General features: G+C 35.8%; 1 protein-coding gene across 4 annotated transcripts in view; it reads left to right on the top strand.

Moving 5' to 3' along the window:
* Positions 1-16,607, top strand: part of CCDC169 (coiled-coil domain containing 169) — a 65,558-nt gene extending 48,951 nt beyond the window's left edge. For 3 of the 4 annotated variants that reach the window (XM_017537969.2, XM_037741827.1, XM_017537967.2), the window contains one exon: positions 12,393-12,914. In XM_017537969.2, the coding sequence (XP_017393458.1) occupies positions 12,393-12,492 (100 nt within the window). In that variant the 3' untranslated portion in view covers positions 12,493-12,914. Of the gene's footprint in view, positions 1-12,392; positions 12,915-16,341 lie in introns of those variants that run through there. The other variant, XM_017537966.2, reaches the window with a different exon arrangement.
* Positions 16,608-18,497: the final 1,890 nt, after the last annotated feature.

Raw genomic sequence — 18,497 nt, 5'->3', positions numbered from 1 at the left:
CAGACTCCCAGAAGGAAAACAGGTGTTCAATATAAACCACATTGTTTGTACAAATAGCATAGGCACAGTGAATCATTCTTTTCATTTGGGAAAAAGTTTATATCAGTTTAGGGAACTGTTTACCCATAAGTTTCTGGATACCAGCCAAGAACCAACCTCACAAGCAGGCTTTTCCAAAGACAATACTCTCAAGCCTGCTATATTGACTTTTCTGTACAACCACCCATTAATATCTTGCAGTTCAGATTTATTTTCCAATTTATATCTGTTCTAAAAATATATAGCTCTGTTATTCAAATTTGCTTAACTAGTGAAGAGGGAAATATTTTAAAAATGAAAGTTAAACTTCTTTATTATAATTATATATTAGCATATACACACATATATATCACCAGAATATAGATCTATGAAGGCAGTTTGGTTTTCCATTGAGTATTGCTGGGAGTTGGATCTGTCAGCGAGTAGACTCTCAAATGGGAATCAGCATGCAGGAAGTTTATTTTATTTACTTATTTATTTATTTAGAGATGGAGTCTGGCTCTGTCACCTAGGCTAGAGTGCAGTGGTGTGATCTCTGTTCACTGCAGCCGCTGCCTCCTGGGTTCAAATTATTCTCCTGCATCAGCTTCCCAAACAGCTGGGATTCCAGGTGTGTGCCACCATGCCTGACTAATTTTTGTATTTTCAGTAGAGCTAGGGTTTCACCCTGTTAACCAGGCTAGTCTCAGACTCCTGGCCTCAAACGACCCTCCTCCTGGCCTCCCAAAATGCTGAGATTATAGGCGTGAGCCACTGCACCTGGGCAGGAAGTTTGAGTGAGGGTTCTTAGGATCAACACCTGTGGGGGAAGGCTAGGAACCAGGTTTGGGCAGAGGGAATAGGGCTATAGTGCAGCTACAGTTCCCTGTACCAAGCTGATTTATGCATGACTCAAGTGTGGGCCTTTTTCCTCTTGCAGAATGACCCAGACCCTTATCCCTGGGAAATCTGAGCTTCTGTTTATCATGTCCTTTCCAGGTCATGGCTAAGATACTTATCCACTTACTGTCAAAATTGGGCAAGTTAGTACCAAAGGACAACCAAGTTGATCACCTGGTTGCCAAACTCATTCCTCCTCACCCCCTTATGTAGCAGCAGCTGTGAATCAGGCTGATAATCAGCTTGTCTGTGCAGCCCTCCATGCCGCACGTCTGAACTGAGCTTAAGGTGCTGGTGCATCAAGGTGGATGGCACAGTCTGGGATGCATGCCCTTTCAGCTGGTTTGTGCCCTCCAGCACTGCTTGTGCTTGATCCCAGATCAGTAACTTCCATCTCTGATGACACTTATTGTTGAATAGGGTACCTGGCATAAATTGGTGTTTAATAATTTTTGAATGAATTTATGACTAAATGGTCAAATGGAGAAAACATCCTCTACACTCTCTGAAACTATAATGCAAATCACTCATCTAATAGAAATATTTCTATGTCTCTCTAATAATCCAAATTAGGTATATATAATTGGTACTACCTCAAAATATTGCTTTTCTTACTTACTGGCTTAACTCTGGAAATTTTTGTTGATGACTCAAATTTGAGACTTTAAAGGAAGTTATGGTATTAGGCACCTCACAGAATGGGAAAATCAAATGGTCAATGGACATATGAAGAGAGACTCAGCACTATTACTCATCAGCATAATGCAAATTAAAACTACAAGATACAACCACAAATTTAGAAGATTGATGATTCCAAGTGTTGTCAAGGATGTGGAGGAATAGGGGATTCTCATACATTGTGGGTAGGAGTATAAATTTCTACAACCACTGTGGAATACTGTATTACTTTGTTCTCACACTGCTATGAAGAACTACCTGAGACTCGGTAAGAAAAGTTTAATTGAATCACAGTCCCGGAGGCTGTACGGGAAACATGGCTAGGGAGGCCTCAGGAAACTTACAGTCATGGTGGAAGGGCGAAGGGGAAGCAAGCACCTTCTTCACATGGCAGAGCAGGAGAGAGAGTGAATGGGGAAGTGCTACATACTTTCAAACAACCAGATTTTGTGAGAACTCACTATCACAAGAACACTAAGGGGGAGATACGCCCCCAGGATCCAATTACCTCCCACCAGGTCACTCTCCCAGCACCAGGGATTATAATTCAACATGAGATTTGGGTTAGGGACACAGAGCCAAACCATATAAATACATTTTAGCATTATTTTCTATATTTAGCTGACCATACACCTTCTCTATAACCCAACAATTCTAGTAATATATCAAATAGAATGGTGGATATATTTATGCCAAAAGAATAAGAATGTTTGTAGCAGCTTTATTCTTGACAGTTCAAAACTGAATGTAGCCTAAATGTACATCAGTAGTAGAATGGATAAAAATTATATATGTATACACACACACACACACACACACACACACACAGCATTATGGATAGTTCTCAGTGTTGAGTGAAATAGGTCAGAAATAAAAGAATATGTACAATGTGATCTCATTTAAAGTTGAAAGATAAAATTAAACTGTGATGTCAGAAGATAGGCTAGTAATTATTAATACCAGTGGGAAGGAAGAAGTAAATAATAATTGTGAACAACATGCTGGTATCTTCCAGTATGATGATAATATTCTATTGATTGACCTAAGTGGTGATTACATCAGTATTTGCTTTATTATAATTCATAGATTGGTACATTTATGATTTGTGAGCTTTTAATCAAGTCTCCATGGCTTTTAATGTTTGATTTGGTGGATATTCTCATATGTGCTAATATTAAAATATTGACTTACACAGTTTTCCTAATGTTCAGAACTAATCAGAATATTTGAAAATACCCTAGTAAATGTGAAATTCTCTTTTAAAACTCTAGCAGAAAGGGATAGTGCCTGATTGAATATTAGCTATTACAGTCCTACTATGTAGAATTATGGCCACAAATGAACAAGATAACTATACTGCTGTTGAAGGATGTATTCTAGAGATCTTTACATGCACCAGTTTGACAAAAGGCTCTTTATGATTGAATGGGAGAAAGAGTCTTTTTAGGGTAAGTTTAGTAAGTTGCCAAAAAGTCTAGAGAAGTTAATAGGTAACTTTTTTGACTGTGACCCATGGCATATGTTAACTATGAAAAATCATATTCCTGAAAGCAAGGAGCTCAGAACTAATACCATGGGAATAGTTCTTAAAAATAGAAAACTATAGTTTATTTTTTTTCTTGAGTGTGAAGCCTCATTTTTTTTCTGCTTATGAACAGTTTTAAAGTGACTAAAAGCCCTAAAGGAAGAAAATAACCAAGGAGCAAGCCATCGGTGCCCTGGAGCAAAATAATCTGAAGGAAATTGATTCTAGGACTTGGTAAGAGACAGATTGTTAGGGACATATCCTTCTGATTTTGATTTTTTTAAAGCAGCTACAGTAGAGGTAACACAACCAAAATATCCAATATTAAAGGAATAAGTCAATACCTATGTTAATATTAGGAAGTTGCAAAAATTACATTCTAGCAAAGAACATTACTGATATAGAAAAACACTTACCTATAGTAGTAAACAAAAATTATAGTACAAAATATGTTAGTGAAATTATGGATGATTTATATGTACACCTCTTAGGTTTTATATAAGAATATGCATACTTTATAATCATTTTAAATAATTTTATGTTAAAAGAGAAAAGTCAAGGGACAGTCCAGATAGACTATGGAAATTCTCAAGTCAAAATAGCAGTGTAAATACTGTATAACTAATATAGTACAGTATTTTTAAAAAATAGCAAGAAGCAAGGTGGTACAGTAGTACTCTTACCCAAGGGAAATACATTCCAAAGACCACCAGTGGATGCTGAAACCATGGATAGTACTGCACCCCATGTATACTATGGTTTTTTTTTTTTTTTTTTTTTTTACGTACATAGTTATCTATGATTAAATTTACAAATTAGGCACAGGAAGAGATTAGCAATAACTAATAATACAACTTAACTATAAAGCATACTGTAATAAATGTTATATGAATGTGGTGTGTCTCTCTCAAAATAGCTTATTGTACTGTAATCACCTATTTTCAGACCATGGCTGACCACAGGTAACTGAAACTGTGGAAAGTAAAACCATGAATAAAGGGGGGACAAGTGTAGATGAAAATAAGCACTGACTTTGGAGCAGATAGACCCTCAGTTTTTGCCTCCACTACTTATTATTTAATGTGGTTTTATATAAGTAACCACTCTCACATTCTATTTTCTTACCCATAAGATGCAGAGATGAAACCCAAAAAGAATGATAGGTATGAGAATTAGAGGTTATTAAAAAATCCCTAACTCAATAAATATTATCATTACTATAGTACTTTATTGAATATAAAGAATCAGCAAAGTAATAATATATTTATTTGTGAGGACAGAAAAATACATATGACAATAATTTGGAACTGCGAGTGACTGTTATGCTATTAATAACAAACTTACAGAAGGCTTAGCCACTACTGTTTGTTTAAAAACCATTATACTCAGGACTGTAGAATGGTTTCCCAACTTTCTTAATGGTGACTGACACCATATTGTGATCCCTATACCCACATATATATTTCTATATTTCACAATTTATGAAATATTTTCTCTTACTCTGTGTGATGCATGTTGATATTTCTTTTTCTGTCCTTTTTTTCTTTTTTTAAAGAGTCAGGTCTTGCTCTGTAGTCCAGGCTAGACTGCAGTGTCACAATGATAGCTCATTGTAACCCTAAACTCCCAGGCTCAAGAGATCCCCCTGCCTCAGCCTCCTGAGTAGCACGGACTATAGACATGAGCCACCATGTCCAGCTAATTTTTTTATTTTTTGTAGAGAATAGAGACAGGATCTTGCCATGTTTTTCAGACTGGTCTTAATCTCCTGGGCTCAAGCAGTCTCCTACCTTGGCCTCCCAAAATGCTGGGATTACAGGCATGAATCACTGCACCTGGCCCTTTTCTGTTTTTTTTTAATTAATGTATGTTCTTTTCCCTCTTCTGTTCTGTTTACTTTTCTGTTATTTTTATATTGCTATTGTAATTCATTAAATCAATCCACTAACGTGCATTCTGCAGTTTGGAAAACACTGCTCTAAAAGACATCTAGGAGATTAAACATCTTTTACCATTGAAGTACCTCAGCTTCATCATTAGTGTCATTAGTCAGTTATTATTCAGACATTAGTGCCATCATGTTAGTTAGATCTTTTAGAAATGGGCCATATTTCGAAGCTACTCAAAGCATTCTTAGTGTAATAGAAAATCATTTAGTACTATAAATAATAAATATCTATAATGAGCTATATTAATTAAATATAATAATTGAGTGGTTGTGGTTCCATATTTTACCAGAAAAAAATCATTTTTAAACATCATCAGTAAAGAAATTTTTAACAGGAAATGGATTATTCTCAAAGCACATTTTAAAAATATTTTTTATTGAGATATTACTCACATACCAAAAAAATTATGCTTTAGCATACAACTCTGTATCTTTAGTACATTGGAAGGCCGAGGTGGGATGATCACTTGAGCCTAGGAGTTTAAGGTTGCAGTGAGCTATGATTGTGCCACTGCATTGCAGCCTGGCCAACAGAGCCAGACCCAATTTAAAACAAATTTAAATAAAAATAATAAAGTAAAGTATACAGTTCAATGATTTTTCGTATGTTCATGGGATCATGCAAGCATCACCACTAACTGATTCCAGAACATTTTTCATCACCCCAAAAAGAAAGCCTATATGAATGAGCAGTCAGTTCTCAAACCCCCTTCTAGTAAACTCCTGGCAATCACTAATCTGCTGTCTTTATGGTTTTCTCTGGTTTTGTTATTTCATATACAGTCAATCATGTGTCCCTTAATGATGGGGACATGTGAGAAGTGTCTCATATGGCAATTTTGTCATTGTGCAGACATCATAGAGTGTGCTTACAAAAACCTCGATGGTATAGCCTGCAACACAGCTAGCTATATTGTATAGCCTATTGCTCGTAAGTTACAAACCTGTGCAGTATATTACTGTATTGAATGCTCTGGCAATTGTAACACAATGGTAAGTATTTGTGTTTATAAAAATAGAAAAGGTACAACAAAAATACAGTATTATAATCTTACAGGAATACTGTCATATATGCAGTCCACTGCTGATTGAAATGTGGCACGTTTCCAACTGTAAGTGAGAACATACACTATGTGAACTTGTATGTTTAACTTCTGCCACTTAATATAACATTTTCAAGGTTCATCCATGTTGGAACATAAATGAGTTATTTATTCCATATTGTGATAGAGTAATATTCCAGTTTTTTGATATACCACATTTTATTTATCCATTCATCAACTGATAGACATTTGCGTGTTTACACCTCTTCACCATTATGAATAATGAATGCTACTATGAACATCCCTGTTCAAGTTTTGTGTGTAAATGTTTTTAATTCTCTTAGGTGCATGCCTAGAAGTAGAATCAATTCCATTCTGTTTCTCTTTTTGAGGAACTGCCAAGCTGTTTTCTATAGTAGCTGTACCATTTTATATTCCCATCAGTAATGAATCAGGGTTCCAGTTTCTCCACATCATTTTCAACACAAATTGTCCTTTATTTTAAAAAAAAGTTAACCATCCTAGTGGATGTGAAGTGGTATCTTACTATGGTTTTGATTTGCACTTTCCTAATGACTAATGATGTTGAACATCTTTTCATGTATTTGTTGTCCATTTCTATACAGACAGCCTTCCATACCCATGGATTCCACATCCATGAATTCAACCAACTGTGGACCGAAAAAGTTGGGAAAACAACAACAATAATAATAATACAATAATAAAAAATAATTTTTAAAAACCCAATACAGTATAACATCTATTTATGTAGCATTTACCTTGTATTATGTATAAGTAATCTAGAGATGATTTAAAGTATACTGGATTATATGTGTACATTATATGCAAATATGACACAATTTTATATAAGGGACTTGAGCATCTGTGAATTTTTGTATCCATGGGAGCCCTGGAACCAATCACCCTTGGATGTAGAGGGACAACTGTATCTCTTCTTTGGAGAAATGTCTATTCAAGTCCTTTGCCTATTATTAAATTGGTTTGTTTGTCCCTATTATGTTGCATTGAGAGCATTGTATATTCTGGGTACTAGACCTTGTCAGATACAAGATTTGCAAATTTTTTTCCCATTATATGAATGGTCTTTTTACTTTCTTGATAATATCTTTAGAAACACAAAGATTCTTAATTTTGATGAAGACTATCATCTACTTTTTCTTGGTTGCTTGTGTTGTAGGTGTCATATATAAGACATTATTGCTCACCTATATTTTCTTCTAAGAGTTTTATACTTTTAGCTCCCTTTTCACCCATTTTTAGTTCATTTTTTATATGATGTGAGGTAGGGGTTTGATTTCACTCTTTTGCCTGTATTTATTCAGTTGTCCTAACACCATAGGTTGAAGACTGTCCTCCCCCAATTAAATGGTCTTGGCACTCTTATAAAAAAAATAGTTTACCATAATATTTGGGTTTACTCTTAGTGTCTCAGTTTTATTTCATTGATTTATAACACTATCCTTATGCCAATACCATACTGTCTTGATGACTAACTTTTTAGTGAGTTTGAAATCAGGAAGTGTGAGTACTCTAATTTTACTGTTCTTTTTCAAGATTATTTTGGTTATTCAGAGTCCCTTTTATTTCCATGTGGATTTAGGATCCACTTGTCAATTTCTTCACAAAATACAGCTGGTGTTTTGGTAGAGTGAGTGTGTTGAATCTGTAGGGCACTTTGGGTAGTATTGCCATCTTAACAATATTAAGTCTTCCAAGAACATGGAATTTCTACTTATTTAGATCTTCTTTAATTTCTTTCAAAGATATTTTATAGATTTTAGTGTACAAATCTTGCAATTCTTTAGCTAAATTTGTTCCTTATATTCTTTATGATGCAGTTTGAAATAGAATATTTCATTTTAAGACTGTATATTGCTGGTGTCTAGAAATATAGTTGATGTTTACATATTGATTTTAAATCCAGAAGCCCTGAGGAACTTATTAGATCTCATAAATATATGTGTGTGTGTGTGTGTGTGTGTGTGTGTGTGTGTATGACTTAGTATTTTCTGTATACAAGATTATGTCACCTAAATAAAGATCATTTTACTTCTTTTTTTTTCCTTCTAGTTTGGATGCCATTATCTTTTTTTCTTACCTAATTGGCCTGGCTAGAACCTCTCATATGATGTTGAATAGAAGTGGTAATAGTGAACATTCTTAACTTGTTCCTTATCTTAGAGAGAAAGCTTTTGGTTTATACATTAAATATGATGTTGGCTGTAGATTTTTTTCATATATTTATAAAATTAGATTAGTGCTTAGAAATTTATAGCTATAAATATATTTTTAAAGGAATAATTTCAAATAAAATCAAACCTTCCACCTTATGAAACTTGAAAAAGAAGAGCAAATCAAACCCAAAACAAGCAGAAACAAGAAAATAAGGGTAATATTTGCCTCATAAGCTAAGTTGGAAGGTATTCTTTCCTATTTCATTTTTATGAAGCATGCATGAAGGATTGGTTTTTTTATATGTGTGATTTAATGTTGGGTAGAATTTACCCACAAAGTCATCTGGTCTTGATCTCTGGGAATTATAATTAACATCTTAATTTATAACAATCTACTTTAGGTTCAAACCAACTTAATTTCAATAGTGTACCAAAAGTTCTGTCCTATGTAGCTCCATTCCCTCCACCTTATTTTGTGCTGTATTGTCATACAAATTACAACCTTACCTATTTTGTTTCCATTAACAGATTTACAATGATTGCTTCATGTAGTCATTTTCTTAATCAGTTAGGAGATTTAGAAAGACAAACAAAAACCACATTTATCCTATTATTTATGTTTACCTATGTAGTTATCTTTACAAGTTTTCTTTATTTCTTCATGTGGATTTGCACTACTATCAAATGTTCTTTTATTTTAACACAAAAGTCTCTACTATTTTTTATAGGGCAGGTTTGCTGATGATTAATTCCTTCTGTTTTTTCTTATCTGGAAATATCTTAATTTTTCTTTTATTTTAGAAGGATAGTTTTTTTGCATACAGAATTCTTAGTTGAAAGTCTTTTCCCTTTAGCACTTTGAATATTTCATCCCACTGCTTTCAGCCTTCAGAGTTTCTGATGAGAAATCAGTTGTTACTCCTATTGAAGATTCCTTATACATACCAAGTTGCTTCTTTCTAGCTGCTTTCAAGATTCTCTCTTTGTTCTGGCTTTTGATGGTTTGACAATGATGTGTCTGGATATTGATCTCTTTGATTTATTCTTTTTGGAATTTATTGGGCTTCTTAAATTTGTAAATCAATGTTTTTAATGAAATTTGGGAAACTTTTAGCTATTATTTTTCAAACATTCTCTCTGTCCTTTTCTCTTTCCCCTTGCCTTCTGGGACACTCATTATACATATGCTGATATACTTGATGGTGTTTTACAGGTCTCTGAGACTGTTCAGTTTTCTTTAGTGGGGGACCACAGGCTCTTGGTCCCTAAAGTTTGCTAAAAATCACAGAAAGGCAGATTTATTAATAGGAGAAAAGGCACACAAATTTATTTAATGTGTATACATGGGAGTCCTCAGAATGAATATCCAACTTCCCAATGAGTTATAGAAACTTATATACCATTTTGAGATTATAGAAAGAGTTGGGGCTTAGATTTTGATTTTAAAAAAGGCTACGGGAGCCAGGAGAAGAGGCTTGGTGAACAAAGGTGGTCTTTTTATGTAGATAAAGCCACCCTCAGGGAGAAGAGATGGTAAATGTTTCTTCTCAGACTTTTAAATGTGTCAGACTTTCCATCTCTCCTAGATCTGGGGAGAGGCGTAGAAAGGGGAGGTGGCACAATTGCATTAGTGGAGATTTTCCATGTTAATGCAAACTTTCCCCACTTAAGACAGCTTTGCAAGATCATTTCTGCCTGCCGGCCAAGATACTGACATTTCAAAATATGTCAAAGAAATGTATTTTAGGGTAAAATATTTTAATTTCTTCCACTTTATTCTTTGTTATCTGTTGCTCAAACCAGACGATCTTAATTGGCAAATCTTAACTTCACTAGCTCTTCTGCCTATTCCAATCTGCTGTTGAGCTCTTCTAGTGAATTCTTCATTTCATTTATTTTCACTTTCAACTCCAGAATGTCTATTTGGTTCTTTTTAAACAATTTCTGACTCTTATTAGTGTTCTTGATTTGGTGAGACATTATTCTCATAATTTCCTCTATAGATATGATCTCCTTTAGTTCTTTAAACATATTTTAAAACAGTAGATTTAAAGACTTTGTCTATTAAGTCTAACATCAAGACTTCCTCAGGGAAAGTGTTTGTTAGTTGCTTTTTTTCTTGTGTAAGAGCCATGGTTTTTTGTCTCTTATATATTGTAATTTTTTTGTTGAAAACTGGATGTTTTAAAAAATATAATGTGGCCACTCTGTATATTAGTTTCTTTCTCCTCACCAGGGTTTGTTGTCATCACTGTTTTTGCTGCTGTTTGCTTGTTTAGTGACTTTTTCTGAAATTCTATAAAATCTATATCCTTTGTCGGGGTGGACACTGAAGTCTTTGTTGAGTTAGCTTAGGGATTAGCTAATGATTGAACAGATTTCTTTAAATGCCTGGAATCAATAAATCTAGCCTTTGCAGATGGACTCTGTGTGTGTGTGTGTGTGTGTGTGTGTGTTTGCTGGAGCATGCCTTCAACAGTCGACCAGGCAAATTACAATTGTACCTTATTCTTTCTTCACATCCTGCTTGTGTGGAGCCTCAAGGTCAGCCAGAGGCAAGAGCTTACTTGGGGCCTTTTCAGGCCTTTTCTGAGTATGCACACAGTTCTACGCATACTCACAGTTACACATGTGTATGGCCTTCTAGATTCCAAAAAATATAATGGAGCTTATTAACACTCATTTCTCAGATTTTCCTTTTTTTTTTTTTTTTTTTTGAGACAGAGTCTCACTCTGTTGCCTAGGCTGGAGTGCAGTGGTGTAATCTTGACTCACTGCAACCTCTGCCTCACACTCAACTGATTCTCATGTCTCAGCCTCCCAAGTAGCTAGGATTACAGACATGCAGCACCATACCTGGCTCTAGATAGATAGATAGATAAATTTTAGTACAGGTGAGGTTTAACTGTACTGGCCAGGCTGGTCTCAAACTCCCAGCCTCAAGTGATCCACCTGCCTCCCTTAGCCTCCCAAGTGCTGGGATTACAGGTATGAGCCACTGCCTCTGGCCTCTCAGCTTTTCCTTTTAAGCTTCCTAGTTGAGGCCTATTTTTTGCCACAATTGTTACCTACTAACTCAGGCAGCTCTGAAATTAAACAGTGGTTTCTTACTGTTCCAGCAAATGCCCCTAGGGAAATGGCTGTTTACACTGGACCATCTCCTAGTCAGGTCAAATAAAGACAGCTTTGTAAGTGGTCTTTCAGGTAATCACCAGACTGTTTAAATAATGAAAATACTCTTGGAATGAAATAGGTGTTAAAGGAGCTCCAACCCCATTCTGCCCCTTATGGTGTCTGCCAGGCTACTGAGTTTTCACTGCAGTTGTGGGCTGCTGTTTTTCAAGGCTACCATGGAGCTGGGAATGAGGGCCAGGGTAACCGTGGATAGGCATAGGGCAAGTTAAAATGCTACAAAGCTCAGTGTTCGAAGTTTCAGCCATTTGTTGTTGTTATTTTATAAATTTTCCAGGATTTTTGCAACACTTTCATTAATTTCCAGAGTTTTAATAAAGTTGTTCTAACCATATTTGCCAATTTCTCATCACTTTTATGGAGACGAGAATTTTATCCTTCATTTTTATGAGGAGAAAATAACAGGTTCTTACTCTGTCATGTTTACCACCATCACCCCTTAACTAAAAGTTTTTAGGAAATTGAAGTGGACTTTTACTCTCTCAAGTCGGAGTGTAAGGAAGGTTGACTTTTTAATGGCACATAGGTCAATAAGGGAAAAAGGATCTCATGGAAATCTAAGAAAAGGAATTCATGTCTTTGTCTTATCCTGGATCTGTCTTATCCCTCATTAGACAAAGCTTTCCACATTGGGGCACCTGACATGCTACTTCCCAGCCTTTGAATTATCTACCCTTAAGCTTTATGCCTCTGTAGCTGTGGTGAGATGATGTGTTACAGCAGAAGGCTGCCTAAGATTGTACTGTAAGCAGAAACTACTCACAGGAAGATTTCCATGTGAAGGCCTATGGGTGGGAACAAGGTGCAATATACAGTTTGCTCTGTGTGGCCTATAATTTTTTTGTTGAACATAATGGTGACTGAAAAGTTATGATTAACACTTACTATTTCAGGAGCAGATATAATCCAGCTAATCAGAAGATAGTGAGTGCCAAGAGAGGACCAGTAAAAAAGATTACAAGATCAAACCATCTTCCAGAACTCTATTCGTGATTCCAGAACTGGGTGGATTTCTATTTCTTCCTTTTTTCCCCCATCTATAATATTCAACTTGTGAAATTAATGGTCAGCACATTTCTTCAGGGAATAAAATAAATAAGAAAGAACAGCCAAAATTTTCTTTAACTCATCTTCCAGAAATGTGTTCCTTTGTCTGCATAAAAGTAATTTTCTCCAGTGACCCTAAACTAACTCACAAGAAGTGCTTGTGAGTTTTAAAATATCCTAGGAGATCTGAAGGCTGGTGTAATCACAGCTGCTTTTAGTAATAGACCCATGATCAGCTCTGATAGTAGCATTGCTATTCTATTTGGTTTCTGGTTGGCTGTTAGCTAAAAGTATGTATTCATAAAATCTTTTTGCCATTTTGGGCTGCATCTTGCTCAGTTTTTTAAATCACAGGTTTAAACAAAGCCAAAAATCAAGTCCATTTTAAATTTTGACTTGATATATGGTATTGTAGAACAATCTTCAATCATAAATCAACGTGTTCGTTGTTTCTACTGTGCCATGAACTTAGGAGATCTGGGGCAAGTCCCTCTACCTCATGTTTATTTCCCACAGCTATAAAATGATTGAAGCAAACTATGCACTTTCTAAGGTTTTTTACAATTCTAGAAAAGCAATATTTATTCAATCATAAGGTCCTGCCACTTACTTAGCACTGGTGATTTAAGTCATTTTGTGACATGATAATTCATAGCGACGGACGACGGACTAAATCTTTAGACCAAACTGCAAGTGTTCATAATACTCAAGTCCAGAAGTGTAGATAGAATGAGGATAAGAAAAGAGAATTCTTTTGAGGCATTTACAAAACTTATTGAATCGTCTCATTCATGGTAAGACTGTTTTTGTCTTTAGATAGTTTTTGTAACTATCACCTAGGCCTGGAACATATAACTTATTTGTCCACTTCAATAAGTGAAGTCATTGGACTTTAAATTCATAGAAATCACCCAGAGGTAAGTACAGTTTCCAGCTAATGGCGTTCTCACTCTATGTCCTGCACAAAACCTGAATTCTATTCTGTATCATCAGTAATGAATACCAAATGCATTTCTATAACTACTTCTATAGAAGTTTATTTTTTTAAGGAAGAATATATAAATTTAATATAGCCAAAAATATTTTTAAATGACTTTAAAATGTAATGCAGAGAAATATAAAGTAACTTTCTGTAAGTTACACTACAATGGAATTATTTGTGAACATTTTCCCCTATTGTTTAGCTAACTATTGATATTAGGTGCCTTGACCCATATCATTAGACAAACATTAGATTTTTATGTCTTATACCATCTTTCTTAGCATTAGTAGAAAATTAATAATTTAAATACCAATCATTATAGGCTGGGTGTAGAGGCTCACTCTTGTAATTCTAGTACTTTGAGAGGCCAAGGTAGGCAGATCACTTGAGTCCAAGAGTTCGAGACCAGCCTGGCCAACATGGCAAAACTTGTCTCTACTTAAAAAAAAAATATATATATATATATATATATATATATATATATATATATATATATATAAGAATTATGCTGGAGTGGTTGTGCATGCCTATAATCCCAGCTACTCAGGAGACTGAGGCACAAGAATCACTTGAATCCAGGAGGCAGAGGTTGCAGTGACCTGAGATCATTCCACTGCACTCCAGCTTGGGAGACAGAGCGAGATTCTGTTTAAAAAAATTATAATTATAATTATCAATGAAAAATAAACACTTTTTTTTCATACAGAGCTACGCTATTGTGGGGATGATTGAGGAACTTTTAAAGTTATCTCAAATCACTGGGATGAAATATTAGTTGAACATCTTATCACAGGGACTCTATTCCATTTAGGTGTTGGTTCTGCAGGAGCTGCTTTGGGATACTTTTCAGGTGTCTTAAAATGTCTGTATTAAACAGAATGATGATATGTTGAGACAGTATGAAGAACTGAAATGAGGGACTCCAAAATCTGTTTTCTAATATCAGTTTTGCCACTTATAAGCTTCTGACTTTGAGTAAATAACTTTTCATATCCTGTTTCTTCCTTTACAGTGTTGGGAATATTTACCTTAATTACTGCCTTGGGATTGCTGTGCAGATCAAGGGTACTTACCACATATTTATTTCTTTAATAGCCTCATTCCCACTAAAAGGGATGTGAGTTAGCTTTTACTAAATATGGAGGCATCAAAAATACCTACAAGGCAAAAGATGAAAATTAAAATTTAGCAAGAATTTCCTACTAAGAAAAGTTTTAGTCTTAAACCTTCTACCAGTCAGTGCAAAGAAGCAATGACTGCTTTCCTCTGTAGAAGGAATCTACAAGTAGAGAAAAAGCTGTATCTAGTTCTAAGCTCTGAAAGTAATTTGTCATAAAGAAAATGCAATTACTGGCCGGGTATGGTGGCTCACACTGCCTATCACTTTGGGAGGCTGAGGTGGGTGAATTGCTTGAGCCCAGGAATTCCAGACTGGCCTGAGCAACATTGCAAAACCCCATCTCTACAAAAAATACAAAAATTAACCAGGTGTGGTGGTGTGTGCCTGTAGCCCTGCTACTCAGAAGGCTAAGGTGGGAGGATCACTTGAGCCAGACCAGGAGGTTGAGGCTGCAGTGAGCCATGATCATGCCACTGCACTCCAGCCTGTGTGACAGAGTGAGACCCTGTCTCAAAGAAAAATTTAAAAGATCTAATTATTTGTTGCAGTAACCACTGCAAAAATGACAGTTTAGGGTCTTTGACACTCAAATATGTATTGATTTCAGTATTTGTTTTGTTGGAAAGTTCAGAATTCATAAAGCAAAACAATCAGTAAAACAATATATATTTAAAAATTTAAGATATCTAAATGTATTACAAAATGTCAAGACATACCATTTTTAAAAACAAATATTGCTGTAATAAAAAAGATAATGAGTATTGACAAGACTGTGAAGAACGTGGAAGCTTCATATGTTGCTGGTGGGGATGTAAAATGATGCAGCCACTTTGGAAAACAGCCAGTCCCTCAAAAGGTTTAACTTAGACTTACCATATGACACAGTAAGTCTCTTACGTATATGCCCAAGGGAAATGGAAAGTTATGTCCACGTAAAAACATGTACAGGAAGGTTTTTGGCACCGTTATTCAAATAGCCAAGAAGTGGAAACAACCCAAATGTTGATCAGCTGATGACTGGGTAAATAAAATGTAGTATATTCAAACAATGGATGTTATTTGGCAGTAGAAAGGAATGAAATGCTGATATATACTACAACATGAGTAAACCTGCGAAACATTATCCTAAAAATAATGGAATAACAAAAGACCATATATTGCACAATTCCATTTATATAAAATGTCCAAAACAGGCAAATCATAAAGACAGAAGATAGATTAGTAGTCGCTGAGGGTTGATGGAAGGGTCGGTGATGGAGAATGACTGCTAATGGGTACAGGACTCCTTTTGGGGGTGATGAAAATATTCTAAAATTGATTCTAGTGACAGTTGCACAACTCTGTGAAAATAAAACTATTGTATACTTTAAGTGGGTTGACGGTATGTTTTGTGATTTATACCTCAGGTTGTTGTAAAAAAAAGTTAAATATACATTAACATTTTAATATTAATTAGTAGATAAATGTTAATGAAATATTATTTGATCTTTCTCAAAAATATGATCCTAAAAATACAAAAATGCATCATCGCTAGTGCTATTACTGGGTACAGAGCCTACTTTTTATTTATGTGTTTGTGTGTGTGTGTGTGTGTGTGTGTGTGTGTGTGTAAAAATACAATATACTGGTTGGAATATCTGCTTTATTAGCATACTTGTACTTTCTCTCTCCTTATTCACATTGCTTCAAACAGCCACCTCTTAAAACAAGAACTGGACCCTTTAGAGGTCATTTGCTTGGAGACATTGGCTTTCAATGCTGCACATGTGGCTGGGCCAATTAGAAAACAGGACACACCTTGGATGAAAAGCACTTTAGCTCACTTGCTTACATGGGTCCTCAACCTTAGCCATGTGACAGACTCACCTGAAGAGCTTAAAGTAAAATACTCAAGCGTGTGTACCACCCCCAGGATTGTGATCTCACATTTATTACGTTAAGCCTCCCCCAGGAAATTGTGCAGAAAAGATTGGAACCCACTCTGCTGGTTCAGTGTGGCCCCATCTCTCAAACTGAATGAAACTTCTTCCAACTCTCCTCAAGCTGACTTCACGTTGGTCTTATTATTTTTACTTTTTTCAGTGAGAGATAAGGATTTTATTTTTTCTTCGTTGTTATTTATTTCAAGTCTTATTTTAGACTCGGGGGTACGTGTGCAGGTTTGCTACCCTGGTATATTGTGTAATGCTGAAGTTAGGGGCACAAATAATCCTATCACACAGGGACTCAGCATAGTACTCAACAGTTGTTTGTCAATGTTTGCTCTTTTCTCCCTCCAGCCTCTAGTAGTCCCCCATGTCTGTTGTTGCTATCTTTATGTCCATGAGTACTCAGTGTTTGGCTATCACCTGTAAGTGAGAACATGCAGTATTTGGTTTCTTATTCCTGTGTTAATTTGCATAGGAAATTGGCCTCTAGCTGCATCCATATTGTTACAAAGGACATGATTTCATTTTTTATGACTGTGTAGTATTCCATGGTGTGTTTCAGGAGTGCCTGGCCTCTGTCAGTGGACTGGTACCCATCCATGGCCTGTTAGGAACCAGGCTGCATAGCAGGAGGTGAGCTGTGAGCAAGCAAACATTACCACCTGAACTCTACCTCCTGTCAGATCAGCAGCAGCATTAAATTCTCATAGAAGCATGAGCTCTATTGTGAACTGTGCATGTGAGGGATCTAGGTTGCGTACTCCTATTGAGAATCTAATGCCAGATGAGAATTTAATGACTAATCTGAGGTAGAACAGTTTAATGCTAAAGCCATCCGCTCCCCACAACGCAGTCCATGGAAAAATTATTTTCTATGAAAGCATTTTTGCTGTCAAAAGAGTTGGGGACCACTGGTGTATATATAGCACATTTTCTTTATTCAGTCCACTGTTGATGGGCACCTAGGCTGACTCTATGTCTTTGCTATTGTGAATAGTGCTGCGATGCGCATGTTAGTGCACCTGTCTTTTTAGTAGAAAGATTTGTTTCCTTTTGGATACATTCCCAATAATAGTAAGATTGCTGGGTCAAAGGGTAGTTTTAAGTTCTTTGAGAAATCTTCTTTAAGGATATTGAATATTGGCCCCCACTCTCTTCTGGCTTGTAGGGTTTCTGTTGAGAGATCTGCTGTGAGTCTGATAGGCTTCCCTTTACGGGTAACCTGACCTTTCTCTCTGGCTGCCCTCAGTATTTTCTCGTTCATTTCAACCCTGGTGAATCTGGCGATTATGTGCCTTGAGTTTGGTCTTCTTGAGGAATATCCTTGTGGTGTTCTCTGTATTTCCTGGAGTTGAATATTGTCCTGCCTTGCTAGGTTGGGAAAGCTTTCCTGAATAATACCCTGAAGCATATTTTCCAGCTTGGATTGATTCTCTTCGTCACGTTCAGGTACACCTATCAAACGTAGGTTAGGTCTTTTCACATAGTCCCATATTTCTTGGAGACTTTGCTCATTCCTTTTTATCCTTTTTTCTCTAATCTTGTCTTCTCATTTTATTTCATTAAATTGGTCTTTGACCTCTGATATCTTTTTCTTCTGCTTGATCAATTCAGCTGTTAAAACTTGTGCATAGTTCGCAAAGTTCTCGTGTTGTGTTTTTCAGCTCCATTAATTCACTTATATTCCTCTCTAAATTGTGTATTATTGTTAACATTTCATCAAACCTTTTTTCAAAGTTCCTAGTTTCTTTGCATTGGGTTAGAACAAGTTCTTTTAATTCCCAGAAGTTTCTTATCATCCACGTTTTAAAGCCTGCTTCTGTTAATGGAACACAATCTTTCTCCATCAGGCCTTGTTCCGTTACTGATGAGGAACTGTGATCCCCTGTAGAGGGAGAGGCGTTCTGATTTTGGGTATTCT

The sequence above is a fragment of the Cebus imitator genome, unplaced genomic scaffold (assembly GCF_001604975.1).
Source record: "Cebus imitator isolate Cc_AM_T3 unplaced genomic scaffold, Cebus_imitator-1.0 Scaffold108, whole genome shotgun sequence".
Classification (NCBI taxonomy): domain Eukaryota; kingdom Metazoa; phylum Chordata; class Mammalia; order Primates; family Cebidae; genus Cebus; species Cebus imitator.
The sequence above is the reverse complement of the archived record's forward strand: the minus strand, read 5'-3'. Positions and strand labels throughout refer to the sequence as shown.